The sequence below is a fragment of the Carcharhinus amblyrhynchos genome, chromosome 11 (genome assembly GCF_965287045.1).
Source record: "Carcharhinus amblyrhynchos chromosome 11, sCarAmb.v2.hapA, whole genome shotgun sequence".
Taxonomy (NCBI): Eukaryota; Metazoa; Chordata; class Chondrichthyes; order Carcharhiniformes; family Carcharhinidae; genus Carcharhinus; species Carcharhinus amblyrhynchos.
In genome coordinates this window covers 12,384,882-12,411,558 of record NC_137334.1, presented here as the reverse complement: position 1 = coordinate 12,411,558, position 26,677 = coordinate 12,384,882, and the positions used below count along the sequence as shown (strand labels likewise).

Genomic DNA, 26,677 nt, shown 5'->3' with positions numbered 1-26,677 from the left:
TGTGGGATTAGGGATTGATTGATTGGTCTGTGGGATTAAGGTTTGATTGATTGGTCTGTGAGATTAGGGATTGATTGATTGGTCTATGGGATAGGGATTGATTGATTGCTCTGGGAGTTTAAGGATTGATTGATTGGTCTATGAGTTTAGGGATTGATTGATTGGTCTGTGAGTTTAGGGATTGATTGATTGGCCTGTGGTATTAGGGATTGATTGATTGGTCTGTGAGTTTAGGGATTGATTGATTGGCCTGTGGTATTAGGGATTGATTGATTGGTCTATGGGATTCGGGATTGATTGATTGGTCTGTGGTATTAGGGATTGATTGATTGGTCTGTGGGATTAGGGATTGATTGGTCTGTGAGTTTAGGGATTGATTCATTGGTCTATGGGATAGGGATTGATTGATTGGTCTGTGAGATTAGGGATTGATTGATTGGTCTATGGGATTAGGGATTGATTGATTGGTCTGTGGTATTAGGGATTGATTGATTGGTCTGTGGTATTAGGGATTGATTGATTGGCCTGTGGGATTAGGGATTGACTGATAGACCTGTGGGATTAGGGATTGATTGATTGGTCTGTGAGTTTAGGGATTGATTGATTCGTCTGTGAGTTAAGGGATTGATTGATTGGTCTGTGGGATTAGGGATTGATTGATTGGCCTGTGTGTTTAGGTATTGATTGATTGGTCTGTGTGTTTAGGGATTGATTGATTGGTGTATGGGATTAGGGGTGATTGATTGGTCTGTGGTATTAGGGATTGATTGATTGGTCTATGGGATTAGGGATTGATTGATTGGTCTGTGGGATTAGGGATTGACTGATTGGTCTATGGGATTAGGGATTGACTGATTGGTCTGTGGGATTAGGGATTGACTGATTGGTCTATGGGATTAGGGATTGACTGATTGGTCTATGGGATTAGGGATTGACTGATTGGTCTGTGAGTTTAGGGAATGATTGATTGGTCTGTGAGTTTAGGGATTGATTGATTGGTCTATGGGATTAGGGATTGATTGATTGGTCTGTGGGATTAGGGATTGATTGATGGTCTGTGTATTTAGGGATTGATTGATTGGTCTATGTGATTAGGGATTGACTGATTGGTTTGTGGGGTTAGGTATTCACTGATTGGTCTATGGGATTAGGGATTGACTGATTGGCCTGTGAGTTTAGGGATTGATTGGTCTGTGAGTTTAGGGATTGATTGATTGGTCTGTGGGATTAGGGATTGACTGGTCTGTGGGATTAGGGATTGATTGATTGGTCTGTGAGTTTAGGGATTGATTGATTGGTCTGTGAGTTTAGGGATTGATTGATTGGTCTATGGGATTAGGGATTGATTGGTCTATGGGATTAGGGATTGATTGATTGTTCTATGGGATTAGGGATTGACTGATTGGTCTGTGAGTTTAGGGATTGATTGATTAGTCTGTGAGTTTAGGGATTGATTGATTGATTTATGGGATTAGGGATTGATTGATTGGTCTATGGGATTAGGGATTGACTGATTGGTCTGTGAGTTTAGGGATTGACTGATTGGGCTGTGGGATTAGGGATTGATTGATTGGTCTGTGGTTTTAGGGATTGACTGATTGGTCTGTGGGATTAGGGATTGATTGATTGGTCTGTGGGATTAGGGATTGACTGATTGCTCTGTGAGTTTAGGGATTGATTGATTGGTCCATGGGATTAGGTATTGATTGGTCTATGAGTTTAGGGATTGATTGATTGGTCTATGAGTTTAGGGATTGACTGATTGGTCTATGGGATTAGGGATTGACTGATCGGTCTGTGAGTTTAGGGATTGATTGATTGGTCTGTGAGTTTAGGGATTGATTGATTGGTCTATGGGATTAGGGATTGATTGGTCTATGAGTTTAGGGATTGATTGATTTGTCTATGGTATTAGGGATTGACTGATTGGTCTGTGGGATTAGGGATTGATTGATTGGTCTGTGGGATTAGGGATTGACTGATTGGTCTGTGAGTTTAGGGATTGATTGATTGGTCTATGGGATTAGGTATTGATTGATTTGTGTATGGGATTAGGGATTGATTGATTGGTCTGTGAGTTTAGGGATTGATTGATTGGTCTATGGGATTCGGGATTGACTGATTGGTCTATGAGTTTAGGGATTGATTGATTGGTCTGTGAGTTTAGGGATTGACTGGTCTGTGGGATTAGGGATTGATTGATTGGTCTGTGGGATTAGGGATTGACTGATTGGTCTGTGAGTTTAGGGATTGATTGATTGGTCTGCGAGTTTAGGGATTGATTGATTGGTCTATGGGATTAGGGATTGATTGGTCTATGAGTTTAGGGATTGATTGATTGGTCTATGGGATTAGCTATTGATAGGTCTATGAGTTTAGGGATTGACTGATTGGTCTGTGGGATTAGGGATTGATTGATTGGTCTGTGAGTTTAGGGATTGATTGATTGGTCTATGGGATTAGGGATTGATTGGTCTATGAGTTTAGGGATTGATTGATTGGTCTATGGGATTAGGTATTGATTGGTTTATGAGTTTAGGGATTGACTGATTGGTCTGTGGGATTAGGGATTGATTGATTGGTCTGTGAGTTTAGGGATTGATTGATTGGTCTATGGGATTAGGTATTGATTGGTCTATGAGTTTAGGGATTGACTGATTGGTCTATGGGATTAGGTATTGATTGGTCTATGAGTTTAGGGATTGATTGATTGGTCTATGGGATTAGGTATTGATTGGTTTATGAGTTTAGGGATTGACTGATTGGTCTGTGGGATTAGGGATTGATTGATTGGACTGTGAGTTTAGGGATTGACTGATTGGTCTATGGGATTAGGGATTGATTGGTCTATGAGTTTAGGGATTGATTGAGTGGTCTATGGGATTAGGTATTGATTGGTCTATGAGTTTAGGGATTGACTGATTGGTCTGTGGGATTAGGGATTGACTGATTGATCTGTGGGATTAGGGATTGACTGATTGGTCTATGGGATTAGGGATTGACTGATTGGTCTGTGGGATTAGGGATTGACTGATTGATCTGTGGGATTAGGGATTGACTGATTGATCTGTGGGATTAGTGATTGACTGATTGATCTGTGAGTTTAGGGATTGATTGATTGGTCTGTGGGATTAGGGATTGATTGATTGGTCTGTGGGATTAGGGATTGACTGATTGCTCTGTGAGTTTAGGGATTGATTGATTGGTCCATGGGATTAGGTATTGATTGGTCTATGAGTTTAGGGATTGATTGATTGGTCTATGAGTTTAGGGATTGACTGATTGGTCTATGGGATTAGGGATTGACTGATCGGTCTGTGAGTTTAGGGATTGATTGATTGGTCTGTGAGTTTAGGGATTGATTGATTGGTCTATGGGATTAGGGATTGATTGGTCTATGAGTTTAGGGATTGATTGATTTGTCTATGGTATTAGGGATTGACTGATTGGTCTGTGGGATTAGGGATTGATTGATTGGTCTGTGGGATTAGGGATTGACTGATTGGTCTGTGAGTTTAGGGATTGATTGATTGGTCTATGGGATTAGGTATTGATTGATTTGTGTATGGGATTAGGGATTGATTGATTGGTCTGTGAGTTTAGGGATTGATTGATTGGTCTATGGGATTCGGGATTGACTGATTGGTCTATGAGTTTAGGGATTGATTGATTGGTCTGTGAGTTTAGGGATTGACTGGTCTGTGGGATTAGGGATTGATTGATTGGTCTGTGGGATTAGGGATTGACTGATTGGTCTGTGAGTTTAGGGATTGATTGATTGGTCTGCGAGTTTAGGGATTGATTGATTGGTCTATGGGATTAGGGATTGATTGGTCTATGAGTTTAGGGATTGATTGATTGGTCTATGGGATTAGCTATTGATAGGTCTATGAGTTTAGGGATTGACTGATTGGTCTGTGGGATTAGGGATTGATTGATTGGTCTGTGAGTTTAGGGATTGATTGATTGGTCTATGGGATTAGGGATTGATTGGTCTATGAGTTTAGGGATTGATTGATTGGTCTATGGGATTAGGTATTGATTGGTTTATGAGTTTAGGGATTGACTGATTGGTCTGTGGGATTAGGGATTGATTGATTGGTCTGTGAGTTTAGGGATTGATTGATTGGTCTATGGGATTAGGTATTGATTGGTCTATGAGTTTAGGGATTGACTGATTGGTCTATGGGATTAGGTATTGATTGGTCTATGAGTTTAGGGATTGATTGATTGGTCTATGGGATTAGGTATTGATTGGTTTATGAGTTTAGGGATTGACTGATTGGTCTGTGGGATTAGGGATTGATTGATTGGACTGTGAGTTTAGGGATTGACTGATTGGTCTATGGGATTAGGGATTGATTGGTCTATGAGTTTAGGGATTGATTGAGTGGTCTATGGGATTAGGTATTGATTGGTCTATGAGTTTAGGGATTGACTGATTGGTCTGTGGGATTAGGGATTGACTGATTGATCTGTGGGATTAGGGATTGACTGATTGGTCTATGGGATTAGGGATTGACTGATTGGTCTGTGGGATTAGGGATTGACTGATTGATCTGTGGGATTAGGGATTGACTGATTGATCTGTGGGATTAGTGATTGACTGATTGATCTGTGAGTTTAGGGATTGATTGATTGGTCTGTGGGATTAGGGATTGATTGATTGGTCTGTGGGATTAGGGATTGATTGGTCTATGAGTTTAGGGATTGATTGATTGGTCTGTGAGTTTAGGGATTGACTGATTGGTCTGTGGGATTAGGGATTGATTGATTGGTCTATGGGATTAGGGATTGACTGATTGGTCTGTAGGATTAGGGATTGACTGATTGGTCTGTGGGATTAGGGATTGATTGGTCTATGGGATTAGGGATTGACTGGTCTATGGGATTAGGGATTGACTGATTGGTCTGTGAGTTTAGGGATTGATTGATTGGTATGTGAGTTTAGGGATTGACTGATTGGTCTATGAGTTTAGGGATTGACTGATTGGTCTATGGGATTAGGGATTGACTGATTGGTCTGTGGGATTAGGGATTGATTGATTGGTCTGTGAGTTTAGGGATTGACTGATTGGTCTATGAGTTTAGGGATTGACTGATTGGTCTATGGGATTAGGGATTGACTGATTGGTCTATGGGATTAGGGATTGACTGATTGGTCTATGGGATTAGGGATTGACTGATTGGTCTATGGGATTAGGGATTGACTGATTGGTCTGTGGGATTAGGGATTGACTGATTGGTCTATGGGATTAGGGATTGACTGATTGGTCTGTGAGTTTAGGGATTGATTGATTGGTCTGTGAGTTTAGGGATTGACTGATTGGTCTATGAGTTTAGGGATTGACTGATTGGTCTATGGGATTAGGGATTGACTGATTGGTCTGTGGGATTAGGGATTGACTGATTGGTCTGTGAGTTTAGGGATTGACTGATTGGTCTATGAGTTTAGGGATTGACTGATTGGTCTATGGGATTAGGGATTGACTGATTGGTCTATGGGATTAGGGATTGACTGATTGGTCTGTGGGATTAGGGATTGACTGATTGGTCTATGGGATTAGGGATTGACTGATTGGTCTGTGAGTTTAGGGATTGATTGATTGGTCTGTGAGTTTAGGGATTGACTGATTGGTCTATGAGTTTAGGGATTGACTGATTGGTCTATGGGATTAGGGATTGACTGATTGGTCTGTGGGATTAGGGATTGACGTGTATCCAGTCTGTACATTGCTAATCCTGCTGTTCAAGGATAGGTAAGTCTCCACCAACAAATACACACAATGGCACAAAGTTAAGAATTGATTCTTTGACAAGGTTAGGGCTGGACAGCCATTCAGCAATAATGTTCAACAGTTCCACAATTATGTGATCATTTTAACAGAGTTCAGCAAAATTAACAATTTGCCATTCTGCAGGGTTAAACATGGAGAATTCTACCAGGTAAAGGATTGAATATTGTACAGCGTGACATTATTCATCGATGATACTCACAAATATCTGCAGTTACTCCAGTACCTCTCCCTCTACCCTACTTCCCCTCCTCCAACCCTAATTAACTCTGAGTCTGCCTCTGACAAATCAAAATCTCTCCTAATTCCCTTCCCAGAGCTCCCGCTATCGATTCTTCAGCCTTCCATTTACCACAGATATCCACAGTAATGATTCACTCCAAGCACCACCCCCCCCGACCTCCCCCTTTCACCCTGAGGTCCACGGCACCCAGTAATCTTACCCTCAGGGTCTCCTACCTCATCTGACCCTCATCCCTCACCACCCCCCACCCCACCCCGCAGGGACCACACACACAAACAGATCCGGCTGACAAACGGATCCAGCTGGGTCACGTAAAGTGCCGTTGGTCTCTGAGGAGCAAGGGGTGGCTTGATTGAGGTGCATCAGATCCTGAATGGTCTGTACAAGGTGTATGTGGAACTGATGTTTCCCCTTGTGGGTAAGTCCAGAACTGGGAGGGAAGAGAGGTCGTTTTTATAGGACTGAGATTTGGAGATTTTTATTCTGAGGGTTCTGTGACTTTGGAACTCTGCCTCCAAAGGAGGAAGTGGGGGGGGGGGTGCGGGTGCTAAATTGCCCCTTAGTGTCAAAAGATGTGCAGGTTAGGTGGATTGGCCATGCTAAATTGCCCAAGAGTGTTCCAAGGTATGTGGGTTTGGGGAATTAGCGGGGTAAATGTGTGTGATAATGGGGATGGAGCCTGGGTAAGATGCCCTGTTGGAGAGTCAGTGTATACTCGATGGGCTGAATGGTCCCCTTCTGCACTGTCAGGATAATATTATGATTTCTAGGAGAAACTTGGAACACAAAGATTAATCCCCCAACTTTCTCTCTATTATAGATTTTTCTTTAATTAAACTCTTTTTCCTGCCTCGTCCACTCTCTCACCTTCAGTCAGTGTGAGGATGTTGTGGTCTTCTTTGACTGCTGTCAGTCTTTGTGGCAAATAACCATCATTGTTGCTTCTAATCTCTTCCCCTGTCTAATCTGTATGAAAATCTTCTTTAAATTCCTTCCTACCCTAGCCTGAAACTTGCATCTTTCTCTACTTTCTCCCCTGCCTCGTGCCCTCTCTTTTGTCCATGAGGCCTTCCCCTCCTCCCTCAACCCTATTCCCATTCTTCTGTCACTTGTTGACACTGCACTGCGCCCCCCCCCCCCCGTTGATCAATGCTTTGATTTTTAACAATTCCCTCTTTTCCAATCCCTTCACATTCCCGCTCTCTCGATTGAACGAGGCCAGCGTGGTGGTGCAGCAGTTAAGAAAGTCCTCTACGATGCTATCATTTTGCTTTTAGTCAAAGTGCTGGAAGCGTGGGCTGAGACATGGGCAGTGGAAGGAGGTTTGGACGATATCCAAACACAGAAGGCAATTCAGGGTCAACGTGTAGAGTAACAGTCTCTGTGCTCTACCTCAATATTACATAGAAACTAGAAGCAGGACTAGGCCATTCATCCCTTCAAGCCTGCTCCACCATTCATCTTGATCATGGCTGATCATCAAATTCAATATTCTGATCCCCCCTTCCTCCCCATATCCCTTGATCTCTTTAGCCCCTAATTTCTTCGTTTTGCCCTCAGCTACATTCTGTGGTAGTGAATTCCACACATTCACCACCCTCTGGGTGAAGAAATTTCCCCTCGCCTCAGTTCTAAAAGGTTTACCCTTCATCCTCAAACTATGACCCTTATTTCTGGACTCCCCCACCATTGGGAACATTCTTTCTGAATCTACCCTGTCTAATCCTGTTAGAATTTTATAAGTTTCTATCAGATCCCCTCTCTTCTAAACTCCAGCGAATATAATCCTAATCAGTTTAGTCTCTCCTCATATGACAGAGCTGCCATCCCAGGAATCAGCCTGGTAAACCTTTGCTGTGCTCCCTCTATAGCAAGGACATCCTTCCTCAGATAAGGACACCAAAACTGCACCCAATACTCCAGGTGTGGCCTCACCAATACCCTATACAATTGCAGCAAAATATCCCTATCCCTACACTTAAATCCTCTTGCTATGAAGGCCAACACACCATTTGCTGTCTTTCCTGCCTGTTGTACCTGTGCACTTACTTTCAGCGACTGATGCACAAGGATTCCAAGGTCTCGCTGAGTATCCACCTCTCAGTTTACACCCATTCAAGTAATAATCCGTCTCCCTATGTTACACCACATATTACCACAGCTATTTTCTTGTAGGAGCAGCACGGCAGCACAGTGGTTAGCACTGTTGCTTCACAGCTCCAGGTTTGATTCCCGGCTTGGGTCACTGTCTGTGAGGAGATTACACATTCTCCTTGTGTCTGCGTGGGTTTCCTTTGGGTGCTCCGATTTCCTCCCACTGTCCAAAGATACGCGGATTAGGTTGATTGGCCATGCTAAATTTCCCAGAGATGCGTAGGGTAGAGAGATTGGTGGGTAAATATATGGGGGGAGGGCCTGGGTGGGGTTGTGGTCGGTGCAGACTCAGTGGGCCGAATGGCCTCTTTCTGTACAATAGGGTTTCTATGATTCTATGAACATCACAAGGGATTTGTTTATAACTATCAAAGAAATGTGGGTTACGTTGGAGCTGATTCCTGAAGAAGGAACCAGGTACAGAGGATTAAATGTGGGCGGTGCTGGGGCCTCAGCTTTTTACCATTTATATACATGATCTGGAGGAGGGAACCGAGTGTAGGGTGTCGAAATTTGCTGATGACACCAAGATTGGGGGAACGGCAAATTGTGCGGAGGGTGTGGAGAGTCTGCAGAAGGATCTAGATAGGCTGGGCAAATGGGCCAGGAACTGGCAAATGGAATTTAATGTTGGCAAGTGTGAGGTGGTCTACTTTGGTAGGAAGAATGGTAGGAAGGACTATTACTTATGTGGAGAAAAACTGCAGCAGGCGACGGTGCAGAGGGACCTCGGGGTCCTTGTGCATGAGTCGCAAAAACCCAGCCTGCAGGTGCAGCAGGTGGTCAGGAAGGCGAATGGGATGCTGGCCTTCATAGCGAGGGGGATTGAATATAAAAGTAGGGAGGTCTTGCTGCAGCTGTATAGGGCATTGGTGAGGCTGCAGCTGGAGTACTGTGTGCAGTTTTGGGCGCCGCACCTGCGCAAAGATATTTTGGCCTTGGAGGGAGTGCAGAGGAAGTTTACTAGGCTGATACCGGAGTTGAGGGGGTTGAGCTATGAGGAGAGGCTGAATAAACTAGGCTTGTACTCGTTAGAGTTTAGAAGAATGAGGGGAGATCTCATTGAGACGTATAAGATGATGAATGGGATGGATAGGATAGAGGTGGAGAGACTCTTCTGCTCAAAAAAGACAGTAGGACTAGGAGGCACAGCCTCGAGATAAAGGGGAGGGCGGTTTAGAACGGAGTTGAGGAGGAACTTCTTCACTCAAAGGGTGGTGAATCTCTGGAATTCTCTGCCCGTTGAAGTGGTGGAGGCTGCCTCGCTAAATATTTTTAAGACGCGGGTTGATGGGTTTTTGATAAGAGAGGGGATTAAGGGTTATGGGGAGAGGGCGGGAAAGTGGAACTGAGCAGCGACAGATCAGCCATGATCTTATTGAATGGCGGGGCAGGCTCGAAGGGCTAGATGGCCTACTCCTGCTCCTATTTCTTATGTTCTTATGTTCTTATGAGAGCTGGAACTGGGAGTTGGAGAAACAACATAATACAGAAAGTGTTATAAGGTTATGGAAATCACCCCCAGGGTGAGTGGTTGAGATACAAAGAGTGTCAATTATGAGGAATAGATTAGACAGATGAATCAAGGAACAGCTGGAGGACAGAACGAGGGTGAGAAGACGTGATGACAATTATTTGTTTGGAATGTCACCTTCCCGCCTTTTATGTCCCGTGCACTGGAAGTTGGGTCACAGAATGAGAAGTTAGCATGAGGGAGGTTGGTGTTGGAAGTCAGTGCGGCAGGGTGGGGTAGGCAAGAGCCATTGTCATGAGGAGGTCAGATGTCAGTGAGTGGGCGAGGGGGCCGGGGTGTTGGTGCTGGAGGCAGGTCGGATGTCAGTTGGTGTTGGAGGAGGGTAGGAAGTCAAATGGGGGAGGGATTAGTATCAAGAGGAGTTTGGAGGTCAGCCTGTGGGGAGGTCAGAGGTCATTGTATGGGTCAGCATTGGAGGGAGATCAGGGATTAGTGTGAGGGGAGGGTTGGTGCCGGGAGGGGTCGGAGGTCAGAGGTCATTGTATGGGTCAGCGTTGGAAGGAGATCAGAGATTAGTGTGAGGAGAAGGTCGGCATCAGAGCGGGAGTTGGAGTCAGTGTGGGGAGGTCAGAGGTCATAGCAGGGGTCAGTGTTGGAAGCAGGTCAGAGATCTGTGCAAGGGGAGGGTTGGTGTTGGGGGGGGTCAGAGTTCAGTGTGTGGGGAGGTCAGATGTCATTGTGGGAAGGATGTGAGGAGAGTTTGGCGGTCAGCATGTGGGGAGGTTGGAGAGAGTAATTCGAATCAGCGATGTGACCAAAATTGGAAGGACACTCAGATCTCTGCGTGCTGGAGGAATGCTAGAAGACTAAAGTTTATTTATCACAAGTAGGCTTACATTAACACTGCAGTGAAGTTATTGTGAAAACCCTCCAGTCGTCACACTCCGGCACCTCTCCGACACTGAGGGGGAATTTAGCACGGCCAATCCACCTAACCAGCACGTCTTTCAGACTGTGGAAGGAAACTGGAGCACCCAGACGAAACCTACGCAGACACGGGGAGAACGTGCAGGCTCCACACAGACAGTGACCTAAGCCAGGAATCAAACCCATGTCCCTGACACTGTGAGGCAGCAGTGCTAACCACTGTGCTGTCCCTAAGGCACAGATAAAGGCCCTTCAGCCCATCATGCCTGAACCGCTCAAAGACAAACCACCCAACTATTCGTTTCCGAGCACATGGCCACTGTACACCTTGGCATCACAAGTGTCCATCTAAATGCTTCTTAAATGCCAGCAGGCTCTCTGCTTCCGCCAGTGAGTTCCAGACCACCCTCGGGAGAGGGGCTCGTTTCCATAGAAACAAGAGGCCCTGAAACGATGAGGGAATGTTTGAGGTATGGTATGTGAGACTCATTCCCCCTTTCTGTGGTTGTTGGGGGGCGGGTGGTTGAAGGAGAGGTGATGCCTACTCTCAGCACTGCCCTGCTTTGTACCAATTGTGTGAACCACTTGCTTTGATGATGCGATGTTCAGATTTGACTTGTTTGTCTGAGATATTGTTTTACCATCAGCTCCACTGACTGATTTTCCCTCCAATTTTATATCTTACAGAAAATAGAAGCCTTCAATGAGGTGGGTGTGACCGAATTTCTGCTCCGCCTTCTTTTACTCACATCCCGAAGCAGTCCATCTGGCGACTCATTGTCCACTCAGTGGGTGGGGAGGCCCTCTAAAGACACAGCCACCTCACAACTTGTGGGGCAAAATGTCCGACCCGGGTGGGACTGGTTTTTCACAACCGCCGTCCCTGGTCCCATCCAACGCCAGGGGCAGGGTCCTTCCAGAGGAGAAGGCTTCCCACCTCTCCTCATTACTGGGGAGGTTTGGGACACTCCGGCATCATGCTACACCATTGGCACTGCCACCTGGCGGATGCGCTGGCAGCTAGCTTGACTCTTTCCCTTTCCCAAACCCTACCATGCCAACTAAGAAAATTGTACCTCCATAACCGTCAGAGCCAGGTAAGACGGCCCTTTAAGAGTTCGAAGTACAGGTAAGACGGCCCTTTAAGAGTTCGAAGTACAGGTAAGTGGCCCTTTAAGAGTTCCTCATACAGGTAAGTGGCCCTTTATGAATCCAAAGCACAGAAGAGCTGGCCCTGTAAGAGTTCCCAGTTACAGGCAAGCTGGCCCTTTAAGAGTTCAAAGCACTCTGGGATTGGGCAAATGTTAACAGAAGGAAGCAGTGAAGGAAAGTGGGATTAGCCCTGGGTGGCCCTTACCTGGAGCTAGTACCAGGGCAAGTGTGGTGGGCCAAATGGCCTCCTTCTAATTGAGCCGTGAAGCAGAATAGTTCCGCAGTGTAGAGAGAGAGAAAGTAGTGAGGAGAGGGAGAAGGAAGGCATTGAGAGAGGTAGAGCAGGAAGGGAAGACTGAGTGTTAGCATGCTGGGATTGTGTTTTAGCGCCGCTATTGAGTTTAATTCCGCGTGGTATTGGAGCCATGCGATGGTCAATTTTATTCACTTTGAGAGCTTCAGTTTAGATACTTGAGCAAGAAAATGGGACTTTTTTTTACATTTTCTTAAAAACAGGCCATTGAGGGGAGGGTGGGGAGGTGGGGAGGTGGGGAGGGGGCATACGCAGAGTGTTGTGATGTAACCATGGCAACAAGACCCAGCCCAGTGCTCCTCCATTGCTGTTGGACTTTGACACGAGGTCAAAGGTGACTCATTTTAAGCTGATCAGCCTCACAGGACTCTGGTGGGATGGGATTGGTTGGCTGTCCATTTCAAACCCTCCTTCCATTGGTAGTCTCACTGACAAGAGATCCAATGAAGGAAATGCTCGGAGGGAAATCTCCCTGCTTTCCGTTTTCCTCAGGGAATGCTTAATCCCAGTCTAGGCCCAGACCAGTGAAGACTTACCTTCCCTGACCACAAGCGTTGCCCAGGGCGACTCATGAAGCAATGCCTAGCTGCAGACGAGGCTGGAGAATGAAGACAGCTGTCTTTGTTAGGTCTGTGTTGACTGGGAACTTTTGGAGGTCTGAAGGAGAAGCCAGGAAGACATCACGTCATAGGAGGAGAGGTGGAGGACTTGCTCGTTAGAACCCGTGAGAGAACTTGCTACCTCCAGTCTCCTGCTGTGGACTCTCGCAAGGCCATGGGCACAAACAGTGGTTCCAGCCAACTCTTCTTGGGTGTATTTAGTGGAGGTTTCATCACATGACATCCCTCCACAAACAATCCCACCCACCCCCCACTCACTCCTGCCATTGGTCAACCCTCCAGGGGCATAGGCTGCTTGCAACCAATTGGAAAAGGCAGCAGACATTTTCTTACCTGACTAGACCCTGAGCAACAGCCCTTTCCCCATCACCAATCCAGGAACAACTAACAAAGTGCTCAGAGGAAACAGAATGGGAAATGTGTTTGTTCTTTTTGTTTGTTTAACGCCCCTGTGAATTTCCTGGCGATAGATAATCAATTCCTTGGATCCTGGAGGGTCGACAACACAAGCCATCAAAATGGAGGGAGAAAGGGGGCCTCTCTGTGCTTATAGCTGGCCTGTGAAGGCCTGTACTTTATTGTTTTATGAGATGACAGGGCCAGAATTTGTTGTCCATCCCTAATTGCCCTTGAGCTGAATGGTTTGTCGGGCCATTTTAGAGGCCATTTAAGAGTCATCCACATTGCTGTGGCTCTGGAGTCACGTGTAGGCCAGACCAGGTAAGGACAGCAGATTTCCTTCCCTAAAGGGCATTAGTGAACCAGATGGGTTTTCCAACCTCTGGTTACGATAGTTATAACTGTCAGCATTACTGAGACTAGATTTAAAATGCGGACTCCAGCTGCCATGGTGGGATTCGAACCCATGTCCCCCAGAGGGTGGTCTGAATTACTCGTCCAGTGACTGACATTGAGGTTGAAGTCACACTGGGAGATGTTAGTGATGGCCGTGTTTACAGATATAAAATTTCACCAGAAGGGATTGGCCAACCCTTTTAATAAATGGGTTTAAGTAGAACCCAAAGAAGCCCTCCAATTCCGAATGTTTCTCACCGTAACTCCAACGCCTTTTGTGTTCCCTCCACAATTCTTTGGGTTCCAGCACCTCTGGAAGATCTGCATTTATTGCCCGGTTCTGGCAGACAGTGAGTCAGTTTGATAACCAGGACCATCTACCTCCCCCTTTACCCTTCTTATAGAGAGGTGCCAGGATTAAGTACCCCCCCCCCCACTCTCCCAATTTGATGAAAATCACAGGGCAAACCAGGAGGAGTGGAGGCCTGGTCCCTACTTGCTGAACTTGGCCTCTGGAGATGTGAACGTTGATTTCCTGTAGTACAATGTAACTGGGAGAATTGACTTAATGGCCTTTCTATTGAAATAATGGTGGGTTTAAACTCTTCTGCCATATGTTTTAGTCTCATCTGATGATGGAGTGGTGGTTTTCCAATAAGTTTGTATATTGATAAGTGACTGACCTTTTCCTTCACTAACTTTTCCTTCTTTATGACCTGCAGTGTTATAAAATGAAGTGTCTGGAATATCCAGGAGGGATTGGATTAAAGGGATTCAAAGGGCGGAAGGTAAGTTAAAGCAAAGGTCGCTGTTTTTTATTTGAGAGCAACCCCGGATCTTTAGACACCAGACTGAGAGACTGAAGCTTGGGTCTTTGTCTCTCTGAATCTACGTACATTGACCCCGCTTGGTCATTAAGGAAGGGTGGCACTCGATGGGTCCTCTGAGTTGATTGCGCCCCTTCATTGGCAGTTCTTGACCAGCTGACCTTGCCAAGATTTTCCCAGATTTCCCTGCTCCAGGAGGGGATACACTTGCTCTCTGACTGACCCCACCCAGTCGAGAGAGCCCTGCAAAGAATGTGGTCAGTAGGATTAGGGAGGCTGAGGGAGGGAGGAAGGAAGGGGGGAGAGGGAGGAGGGGGGGGGAACCCGACACCTCTCTCATCTGCCCCTGCCAGTTTGCGGCTCAGTGACAAAGAAGTCCTCGTTGGAACTCATGAGAGTTTGGATGTGTCAGTATCAGAAAGTATCAGTTAGCTGGCAACTCCTGCATTCCTTCCACTCACACACCCTCGCTGGTTAGCCCACCCCACTCTAAGTTGTCCAGAGGAGCTCTGTTGCTCTGTGCTGGGGTGAGTGACCTCAACCAGGCCAAAAGGAGGACCTGCAGTTACCTCGGAAGATAGCAGGTGGGTGAGGTTGTCTTTGACTGCGATGCTCTCACAGATTACCAGCCCAAAGAGACTCTCTGTCCATAGCTTCCACATTTTCACAATGGCCAGATGGATAATATCCAAGGGAAAGTCAATGCTTCATAAGAGAATAAAAACAGTTCGTTATGGAAGCCTTAACTATCTCAACCAAATTGTAGTTGCCAGCTCAAATTGGTAGTTGGCGCTTCCACCCTCCTAAAATGTTAATTCAAGAACTCAACCCAATGCCTTGGACACACATATGACACTTCAGTACTGAAGGAGTGCTACACTGTCTCAGGAGTCACTCTGCACATGGGGCATTAAACCAAGGCCCTGTCTGCCCTCTTGGATGGAGGTTATTTCTTTATTTGCTCATGGGACATGGGCGTGGCTGGCTGGGCCAGCACTTATTGCTCATCCCCGCAGACATTCAAAAGTCAACCACGTTGCGGTGGGCCTGGAGTCACGTGTAGGCCAGACCAGGTAAGGACGGCAGCTCTCCTTCCCCAAAGGGTGTTAGTGCTGGAGCTCAAGGCAACCCTTGGAAAGCGGGGAGGCTAGTCCCTGGCCTATGTCCACCCCTTCACTAACAACAGATTCATTGTTGAAGATTGTGAAGACGGCCAATACAAAATGGCCACCTTCTTTGCCAATCTGACAACAATCACTAATGACTTCCACTGGTGACTGAAGCACTCTGGGAGAAGTCTAAGAAACAGAAAAAGTTGTTGTTGAGAAGGATGGCTTGCATTTGTAAAGTGGTGATTGTGAAACAATGTCATATATTCTCTGTCTTACAGGGAGAGAAGGGTCAAACTGGCGACACCGGTGATCAAGGTCCAGAGGGACGACCAGTAAGTGATTATATCAAGAGATTTTTTTTGTTAGTTTTAAACGCAAACTCCTTTTCACACCCGTGAATAAAATCCTTCTTTCTTCTCCTGCAGGGCGATCCGGGTATCGAAGGCCCCATTGGGTTCCCTGGCCCTAAGGTAAGAGATGTGTTTGCTCGATGACGGCCTTGCAAGGCTTGGCGGTCACTCCCGGGATTCTAGCAACTTCTATCCCTCACCCACAAAATGGCGGCAGGTCCGAGGAGAGCCTCAGGCCCGTCATCCTGAGGGAGGAGTGGAGCATGGATAGAAATGGCAAAAAGGACAGACTGAGTGCTTGAAGAGCGCACACAGTGGATATCATATCAGCTCAATACCTGACTAACATTGAGGTTGAAATCACACTGGGAAATGTTAGTGAAGGCCGTGTTTACATATATGAAATTTTACCAGAAGGGATTGGCCAACATTTTAGTAAATAGGTTTAAATAGAACACAAAGAAGCCCTATAATTCTTAATGTTTCACTAATATCTTACACCATAACTCCTATGCTTTTGTATTTCCTTCACAATTCTTTGGATTCCAGTACCTCGCGAAGATCTGTATTTATTGCCCAGTTGCCTGGTTCTGATAGAAAGCCATAGAATCCCTACATTACAAAAGAAGGCCATTCGGCCCATCAAATCTGCACTGGCACCAATCACACTCCAGGCCCCATCCCTGTAATCCCACATATTTACCAAGCTACTCCCTTTAACCTGCGCATCCCGGGACACTAAGGGCCAATCCACCTAACCCGCACATCTTCAGAGTGCGGGATGAAACCAGAGGAAACCCAAGCAGATATGAGAGAACATTCAAACTCCACACAGGCAGTGACCTGAGGCCGGAATTGAACCCGGCTCCCTGGAGCTGCGAGGTAGCAGTGTTAACCACTGTGCCACCGTGCCATACACTGGCAGCCGTTTTGATACCAGAACCATTAAAGATCCAACACATTGATATGGGGCCAGACGTAGGCTCGACCAAGGGAGTGATAGAGGAGGAGGGGGGAGGGTGGGTGCTGGCATCCATGCCACAATGCTGTGTAAATAGGACAGATTCCCTGATGCATGGGTAAAGCACTCTAGCCCACATCCCTGCTTATCGAAATAAAAAGTGTTCCTTTCCCCAGCATGACACCTAGCAAGTTAATGGGCACATTGGCTGCTAAATCACTCCGACAACACCATACATTGTCAGTCATTGGTGTTCATTCAATTGAGACATGCCAGTAACATTTGCTCCAATTGGTTGGGGGCTAATTGCTGGAGGGATGGAGTTTAAAAACAGCGAGGTTATGTTGTAGCTGTATAAGGTGCTGGTGAGACCACACCTGGAGCGTTGTGTACAGCTTTACTCTCCTTATTTGAGAAAGGATATACTGGCACTGGAGGGGGTGCAGAGGAGATTCACTGGGTTGATTCCAGAGTTGAGAGGGTTGGCTTATGAGGAGAGGCTGAGTAGACTGGGGCGATACTCATTGGAGTTCAGAAGAATGAGGGGAGATCTTATAGAAAGATATACGATTATGAAGGCAATAGATAAGATAGAAGCAGGGAAGTTGTTTCCACTGGCAGGTGAAACTAGGGCAAGGGGGCATAGCCTCAAAATAAGGGGGAGTATATTTAGGACTGAGTTGAGGAGGAACTTCTTCACTCAAAGGGTTGTGAATCTGTGGAATTTCAATAAAGCAGTTGAGGCTACCTCACTGAATGTTTTTAAGGCAAAAATAGATACATCTTTGAGTAGTCAAGGAATTAAGGGTTATGGTGAGTGGGCCCATGAAAAGATCAGCCATGATCTTATTGAATGGCGGAGCAGGCTCGAGGGGCCAGATGGCCTACTCCTGCTCCGAGTTCTTATGTTCTCATGTTCTAATGTCATTTCCTTTTTGTTTTATTTCTCTCCCAGGGTTACCCCGGCATGATAGGCGAAAAGGTAAGACATCTTCTCATACCTCCTCTTCCTCCTCCTCTTATGTTCAGTTGCAGGGGTTTGATGGGTTAGATGATGTTGTTGATGCGTCTGTGGAGGTTTGCTAACTGAAACCTGGCCCAGAGCTCTGGGCCCTTGTCCCAAAATGGCGGGTGAGGAGGCAGAGAAGCCTGCCGGGCCTTGCCAGCACGCAGCCTGCACCAAACGTCACACCGTTCCGGATTTGGGTAAGCTGGAGATGCCAAGTGGGCATTCAGAGAGCAAGTTGGGCATGTCCTGGGCACTGATCACCTGAAGTGATTCCAGGTCCATCATGGGACCCCCCGCAACTAGAGAACCGTCCATCCAACAGAAAAGCAACATGAGAACATGGGGCAGTGACCTGAATTTCTTCCAGATAGCAAGTAGGTGAGTGGATAATGGAGAAAGGTGACAAGATCAGCACCTTGCAGTGGCCTGCAGTTTTTTTTTGGAGGCAGCAGGGGGAGCACTCCTCTCCCCAGCTCCACATGGGCTACAAATGGGGAGGGGGGTGGTTTACAACGGTTCGATGGTTTTGGGCCCCAGCATACTGGCATCGTTGTTGCCGTGACAACAGGTGCAGGTGGGACCTGGGATAGGAAGGGCAGAGAGAAAGGAAAGCCCAACAGGCCAAGATCCTGCAGTGGTGGAGGAACATGCTCGAGGGGCTGAATGGCCTACTCCTGATTTGCATGTTTGCGTGGATGTATTCTTGACTGACAAGAGAGGCAAAGGTTATGGGAGGGTGGGCAGGAAAATGGGAAAGAGACCATGATCAGATTGGCCGTGATTGTATCAAATGGCAGAACAGGCTTGAGGGACTGAATGGCCTATCCCTACCCCTGATTTGTACGTGGGAAAAAAAAACTGTCAAGAAAACTCTTTGCAGCCATTACAGTATCATCCCTTTATGAACTATTATTCATGGTTGGTGCACACAAGATCCATCCGTGTGGCCTACAGAATTGGGATTGGGGTTCTAACGGCTGTAGGTAAGATCCCCGACCATCCAGGTTGGCCTTTGACCAGGCCATTACTAAATAGCTACGGCGTAAAGATCACCAACAATGGAGCAGTGAGTCAACTGAGCCTGGTTTGAGGCCCTTAGCAACCACATCCCAGAGCACCGATTCCAGTCACACGGAATCCTGGCGCTGTCGTTTTCTCCTCAGCAGAGCCGGGAGTGAGTGTCACGCGGTCAGAGGATACAGGAGGCTGTGCAGGATCTCTGACCTTCCCGCTTGAGGGGGGCGGGAAGGTAAAAGAGGCCCCATCCCAAACTGGTCAGACCGGTTTGTTTCAAACTCACAAAGGGTGAATGAATTTGGGGAAAGCTTCAGCACCATGTTGGGGTGGGGTGGGGGAGGTGGGGGGGGGGCACGCTCAGGATGCTTCTTGTCTGCAGTCCCATTCTTTGGAATTCTACTGCCCTACTCACCAAGGAATCGGAGCGGGCGAGGGGCGGCCTCGGATGGGGATTTCTGATCCCGCTCAAGCGGGGCTGTAAAATCCCGCCAAAGTGCTCACCGACTAAAACTTCCATTGAACGTACAGGTGCTTTAGTCTACAAAATGGAAGGGCCATGCCAAGCCAGACCTTCCTGCCCACCTTACCAAAACACTCTCAGGCCTAGATGTATTCCAAATGTTGTCATTAACGTGTTTTTTTTTATGTTATAGGGTGAAATCGGAACTGAAGGGAAGAAGGTGAGATCTCTCTTTTCACCTTACACTTTTCTCCCTCCCCCTCACTTTAGCTGGGGTTTAATCATTTCCCTCTTTTAAGTGACCTACGTATCGCTCACACTACGCTATTGTTCCCTTTCCTTCCTTTAGGGTGTTGCGGGACTGCCAGGCCGAAGTGGGATTAATGGACAGAAGGTAGGCCCTTCGATTCCACGCGGGGCAGAGGGAATGAAACGTTCAAAGGGGTAATAACTGAATGCAAGTATCCTCTATCTGTAAATCTGAAAACCAAACATGTCCAAAACTACCACACTTTATTTAGTTACTGAGGACTAGCGGGGAGTGGGGAATAGATACTTGTTTCTCAACTCTACACCAGGAGCAATATTCAAATCCAATAAGAACCAAATAGGTTGCAAAACTGTGTGGATAGAGAATGGTTCTTCACTACTACTGGAGGTGGAGGCCAAGGGAGACATAACCTTAAAATGGGATTTATTCAGCAAAGAAGTTCAGGGAAATTTTGCCCTACAAAGGGTAGTGAAAGCGGGAAACTCAGACGCTAAAGGCAGTGGATGCTCGCTCAATTAATCACTCCGTAGCTGGGATTGTTGGATTTGTACAAGCTGGGGGTATTGAGGGGAATTGGAGACATGTTGGTGAATGGAAAGATCAAGCATGGGCTCATTGAATGGGAGAACAGGGTGGAAGGCCTGAATGGCCTCCTCCAGTATCTGAAGATGAACAGAATGAGTCTCGCCGGGTTCACCTCTGGTCTAATGGAGTCTTTGATTCACCAATAGACATCTTACTCAAAGGCCACGCAAGATGGTTGATTGGGCCATGTTTGCTTGTCGCCTAAGTCCATGAGGTGTTCTGTGCAGAGGTCTGGCATAGAGTATTTAATCTCTAATTAATCTGCTGGAGCTGGGTGCCCAGAGCGTTAGCTGAGTTTCTGGATTAATAGTCCAGCGATAATATCACTAGGCCATTGCCTTTCCCCTATGGTATGTGATATGGTGTATAAGATATGATGTACAGATTGAGTATCCTTTATCCAAACCCCTCAGAGCTGATTGCATTTTGGATTACAGTTAGCTTTGGATACCATATATACGATTACATTACAATAATCTAAGCCTAGACTAGCTATAGTCTAAATAAATAAAATGTCTGGAAAATAAGATGTATCACTGAATAATAACTAAAGGGTACCTGGAATAAGGTTCTATTTGATCACAAAAGTTGCAAGATAAAATATATATAAATCATATGGAGGAAAGTGTAGCTGGTCTGATTAGTAAGTTCACAGATGACACAAATATTGATGGAGTTGTGAATAGTGAAGCGAATTGGCAGAACTCACAGCAGGATATAGACTGGTTGGAGACTTGGGTGGAGAAACAGCCGATGGAGTTTAATCCGGACTAGTGTGAGATGATGCATTTTGGAAGGTCCAATGCATGTAGGAATTGTACAGTGAATGGTAGTATTGACAGGCAGAGAGATCTGGGCGTGCATGTCCACTGATCACTGAGAGTGGCAACGCAAGTGGAGAAGGTAGTCAAATCATACGCCATGCTTACCTTCATCAGTCGGGGCATTGAGTATAAAAATTGGTGAGTCATGTGGCAGCTGTACAGAACCTTAGTCGGGCCTCATTTAGAATATTGTGTCCAATTCTGGTCAACACACTACCAGAAGGATGAGAAGAGGGTGTGAAAGAGGTTTACCGGGATGTTGCCAGGTTTGGAGGGTATTAGCTATGAGGAGAGGTTGGAGGAATTTGGTTTGTTCTCACTGGAACGACGGAGGTTGAGGGGTGACCTGATAGAGGTTTATAAGATTGAGTGGCATGGACAGAGTGGATAGTCAGATGCTCTTTCCAAGGGTAGAAAAGTCAAATACTGGGGGCACAGGTTTAAGGTGTGTGGGGAAAAGTTTAAGGGAGATGGGCGAGGCAAGTCTTTTACCCAGAGGGGGGTGAATGTCTGGGGAGGTGGTGGGAACAGGTACGGTAGAGGCATTTAAGGAACAACTAGATAAATACATGAATAGGATGGAAATGGAAGGGTATGGGCCCTGTAAGAGCATAGGGGCATCATGAACGGCCCAGGCTCGGAGGGCCGAAGGGCCTGTTCCTGTGCTGTACTTTTCCTTGTTCCTTATAAACAGCTAGACTCTCCAGGTTAAAGGTTGATGGGGTTTTTAAATAAAGTGTGGTGTTTTTGGACATGTTTGGTTTTCAGATTTACAGATAGAGGATACTTGCATTCAGTTATTACCCCTTTTAAAATGCAGTGCAAAAATGTTGACTGTGTATAAATTTTGATTGAGTAAACATTATGGCCGGAATTCTCCTGCCCCTGCCCGCGGTAGGGATTATCCAGCCCCGCTGCGGTGAATGGAGATTAGGCTGTCAGTGACAGCGGGACAGTGCGAAACCGGCAAATTCTGGCCGAGTGCTGCTGGAGGGCGAGGCCATTCAGAGGGATGGGATAACTGATAAATATATTTTTGTTTTGGTGAATCCAGGGGAAGCTCGGTCGAATTGGACCCCCAGGATGCAAAGGAGACCCCGGCGATGTGGTAACAATCATTCACTTTTTTTCTGGAGATTTGTAAGGTTAGATATCTATTTTGGTTGCCCTCACCTCCAGTAACGCAGTGAATTAAAGTTCAGGTTCTACTCCTCATTCTAGCCGATTTGTAATTAGTCTTGGAAATTTGAAGAGCATCGCGCAGTAGGGATTTTAAATGATAGATTCTGAGATTGCTGCTGCTCCCAGCATCATTGAATGGGTGGTCATCTACAAGCCTTCAATCTGTACGCAGTCACCCACTCAGTGCTGCTAGATTAAATATCTTCTGTTGCATCAAGTGGGACTCCCATGTCTCTGCAATGATCAAATCTGCTGGCTTTGCCCTTCCATGCTTTTCACCCACCTTTCAATCCCTCGGCAGCACAGCTCTGTCCAATGTTATTATCTGAGGTTCATCTCGCATTCCCGGACACAGTGCAGAAGGAGGCCATTCAGCCCATCGAGTCTGCACCAGCCACAATCCCACCCAGGCCCCATCCCCATAACCCCACACATTTACCCCACTAATCCCTCCAACCCTACGCATCCCAGGGCAGTAATTTAGCGTGGCCCATCCTCTAACCCGCACATCTTTAGACGCACATCCTGGGAGGAAACCGGAGCGCCCGGAGGAAACCCACTAGTCTTCCAAAAGTGAAGCTTGGAGAAAGGCTGAGGATGTGAGAGCTGGTCTCGAAATAGAACTGCTCTAGCTCACAACCAGCAAGTAGTCCCAGGCTCAGCACGGCGATGGTGTACCGATCACACGGTATAAGAGAGATGACTGGAGGAGCCCTGATCATTTCAAAATGGCCACCTGGCAGACAGGTACTTTTAAAGCAAAGAGTTGCAACTTTCTAACCAGCTGCTGGGAAGAGTTAGGATTGAGAGAGCCAGTGCTTCCTGTGAGCGGTGTATTAACAAGACCTGTGATTCTGTTGCTGACAGGGAGCCCCCGGTTTTCCTGGACAGGCTGGCGATCGAGGACTCTCTGGAGATCCCGGGCCTAAGGTTTGTGTCCCGTGTGCTTGCTTCACATCTATCTTTATTTTTAATTAGTGGACGATCCTGTGAGCGTTCACACGGGAAGAGGAGGTCAACTCACCAGCTGAACCGTCCGGCTCACCAGGGTCAAAGGCCTGTTGCCGTGGTGAATAAGGAGTGTGATGATTTTAATCAGGCAATTGAGGTTGGCTGCTTGAATATGAACTCCCTGATTAACAGCCAGATTGCTGGGCCAATTAGGGAGTCCCATGCTCTGTCCTTAACCAGGCGTGTCAGTTCCTCTGGCACTCCGGATGTAGACTGCTCACTGAGAGCATTCTGGGTATTGTTGCTGGATCCTGTAGATAAAGGAACCTTGGTAAAGGGACTTCCACCTCCGAGGACTTATTACAGCAAGATCCCCACTGGGGCCATAGGCATTGCTGTCCTGAAGTTAAGGTTAAGATACAGCAATGATAGAACCCAGGCTTGCTCTAAGTACCTCACAGAGATGAACTCAGATGGTGAAAACTGCTAGTTCATTCTTCAATCGAATCCTACAGTCACCTCATGCCAAAGACCAGGGGAAAACTGGCATTGATGTTAGAAGGCAGAAACATACTGGGCCACAGAGCGTCCCCAAGGAGTGAATGTTGAAGGTGGTGGGTGGGGTGCTGATCAGGCAGACAGTTTTGTCTTGCATGATATGAAGCTTCTTGAACCTTGTTGGAGCTGCACTCATCCAGGCAAATGGAAAGTATTCCATTCCCACTCCTGACTGGTGCCTCGGAGATGGTGGATATTGAGATGGGCCAAGTGGCCTAATCCTGCTCCTCGGTCTATATCTTACCTTACAGGCATCCTTTGGGAGTGTCAGGAGGTGAGTTACTCTGAGCTGCTCTGGTAGCCACATATATGGCGGGTGTCTCTTTTTCACACTGAAAGAATTGTTTATATCCAATCTCGTGAGCCCAGACAGTCTGCAGGCCATATAACAGTAATTAATCAAATAGGCCCAGTGGCTTGTTCTGAATGAAGAATCATGACATTTAATCTTAACGCTGCGTTTTCTTTCAGGGGGATGTTGGGAGACCGGGAAGAAGTGGACCTCCTGGTGCTCAGGGAGACAAAGGTGAGAAGGTGAGTGTGACAGAATTCTTTCCCTTATTCCCGTGTGGGCAGTGGGACGTCGCTGGCAAGGTCAGCTTTCGTTGCCCTGGGACTGTATGGCTTGCTGGGCCGTTTCAGAGGGCATTTTAAGAGACAACCCCCCATTGCTGTGGCTCTGGAGTCACATGTAGGCCAGACCGGGTAAGGATGGCAGATTTCCTTCCCTGAAGAACACTAGTGAACCAAGTGGGTTTTTACAACAATCGACATTGATTTCACGGTCCCCATTACTGAGGTTAGTTTTTTGGTTTTGAAAGATACGGAGATGAGGAGCTGACCCTGCTTTATGATCCTTTTCACTGATTAGTTAAAGTCTCCACGACAGGAGGCGTGGTCACATTGCAACTTTTACCCAGTGGAAGTCTCACAACACCAGGTTAAAGCCCAATGGATTTATTAGGAATTATGAGCTTTTGGAGCGCTGCTCCTTCATCAGGAGGGCACTATACCTCCACTCACCTGATGAAGGAGCAGTGCTCCAAAAGCTCATGATTCCTAATAAACCTGTTGGACTTTATCCTGGTGTAGTGAGACTTCTAACTGTGCCCACCCCAGTCCAACGCCACACCACAACCTTTACCCATTCAGGATTAGTTTTTAGGGACTAGATAACAAGGAAATGGGGCAAGGAAAGCTCATGTGGGTGCCGATCGCAAGGTTCGGGGTTTTCGGGAGTTGCAGATCTGCGGAGAAGGTGGACACCATCACGGGAATCTTGGAGAACGTTCTTGGAATGAGCTGGGATAAAACAGGGGGCAGGATTTTCCAGCCATTCCGGCCAGTGGGACTCTCTGATCCTGCTGACTGTGACCTCCCACCATGGACTCCATCGTGACGGAGAGTGCGAACAGCAGGAAACCCCATTGACAGTGGTGCGACTGGAAGATCCCAGATCCCACCAATGGCGGGCCACCTCTGCCACTGTAAAACACGCCCCAGTGTGAGGGAGGGGGAAGAGTGTAAATCTCACCCAGTGACTTTCAATCTCTGGGATCTGGGGCAATCCGAAACAGTACAGATTTCCTCTTCGGAGGTCATACTGTCAGTCAAGCCAAAGGAATCCCATTCTCGCTCTTAAGTGCTCAGAATTAATGAGATTAACGGAGCTAACTGGCGTTAAACATGCTAGTGTCACTTGCAGTGCCCAGCTACCATGGGATAAGTAACACATTAAACCCCCCTGCAGGCAGGTTGGGTTGAGTTAAGACAAAGGATAGGTTGAGTGAGCTCGGTCTTTTCTCCTTAGAGTGATGAAGGATGAGAGGTGACCTGATAGAAGGGTGTAAGATGTTGAGAGGTATTGATTGGGTGGATTCTCAGGGGCTATTTCCCAGGGCTGGAATGGTTGCTACGAGAGGACGCAGGTTTAAGGTGCTGGGGAGTAAGTACAGAGGAGATGTCAGGGGTAAGTTTTTCACTCAAAGGGTGGTGGGTGAGTGGAATCAGCTGCTGTCGGTGGAGGCAAACTCGATAGGGTCTTTCAAGAGACTTCTGGATGAATACATGGAACTTAATAGAATTGAGGGTGATAGGTAAGCCTAGTAGGTATGCATATCATCGGTGCAACTTGTGGGCCGAAGGGCCTGTTTGTGCTGTAGTTTTTCTATGTTCTAAAGTCACTTCATGTGAGTAGAAGGGAGAGATGATCAGCCCTGCAGATAGCATTTCCAGACCTGACCTGACCTAGGAAGTTCAGGTAGAAACCACATTCAGAAAGAATGTTCCCAATGGTGGGTGAATCCAGAACTAGGGGTTTGAGGATCAGGGGTAAACCTTTTAGAACTGAGGTGAGGAGAAATTTCTTCACCCAGAGGGTGGTGAATGTGTGGAATTCAGTCCCACAGAAAGTAGTTGAGGCCAAAATGTTGTGTGATTTCAAGAAGAAATTAGATATAGTCCTTGGGAGTAAAGGGATCAAGGAATATGGGGAAAGGTGGGATCAGGATATTGAATTTGATGATTAGCCATGATCATAATGAATGGTGAAGCAGGTTCGAAGGGCCCAATGGCCTACTCCAGCTTCTAGTTTCTACGTTCAATTGATGTTCTGATTTTGGAGAGACATAGAGGGGCAAATTTTCCCACTACAGGAATCACAGCAGGCAAGGGGCAGACCATGGAAAGGTTCATTGACCTGTGGTGGGATTTTCTGGGTTTCGGGATGAGTGTGGATGGAAAGCCCTGCCCAGTGAGATGGGAGGAGATTCTCAGCACAGGTGACTCAGGCAGTAAGACTTTCCATTCTCCTGTACTAACTTAACGGTCACATGGAGCAGAAGTGGCAAACTCTCAAAGCTCTTCCTGAAGCATCGCGTGTGGCCGGGTGGATATTCCTGCAATCCTACCCAAACCGGCAGCAACACTTTTCCATCCAGCATTTGCCATTCCCACCCATTCCGTAGATAAACCTTCCATTTCTTCCAGAATTGGACAACCATCTGGTGACAGTTTGGTGGTTTTGAACAGAGGCGTCCGTCCAGTGTCGGGGGAATGGGGCGAACCGTCGGTGATAACACGCACTCTTGTAAGCAA

The 26,677-nt window shown here is 46.8% G+C and overlaps 1 protein-coding gene across 1 annotated transcript in view; it reads left to right on the top strand.

Annotated features, from left to right (window-relative positions):
* col6a2 (collagen, type VI, alpha 2) overlaps positions 1-26,677 on the top strand; it is a 75,670-nt gene that overhangs the window by 9,084 nt on the left and 39,909 nt on the right. Inside the window, exons 3-12 of the mRNA XM_080198581.1 lie at positions 11,282-11,302; positions 14,197-14,262; positions 15,692-15,745; positions 15,839-15,883; positions 17,680-17,706; positions 19,404-19,430; positions 19,560-19,604; positions 21,945-21,998; positions 22,940-23,002; positions 24,053-24,115. Of these exons, the coding sequence (XP_080054707.1) occupies positions 11,282-11,302; positions 14,197-14,262; positions 15,692-15,745; positions 15,839-15,883; positions 17,680-17,706; positions 19,404-19,430; positions 19,560-19,604; positions 21,945-21,998; positions 22,940-23,002; positions 24,053-24,115 (465 nt within the window). The remainder of the gene's footprint in view (positions 1-11,281; positions 11,303-14,196; positions 14,263-15,691; positions 15,746-15,838; positions 15,884-17,679; positions 17,707-19,403; positions 19,431-19,559; positions 19,605-21,944; positions 21,999-22,939; positions 23,003-24,052; positions 24,116-26,677) is intronic.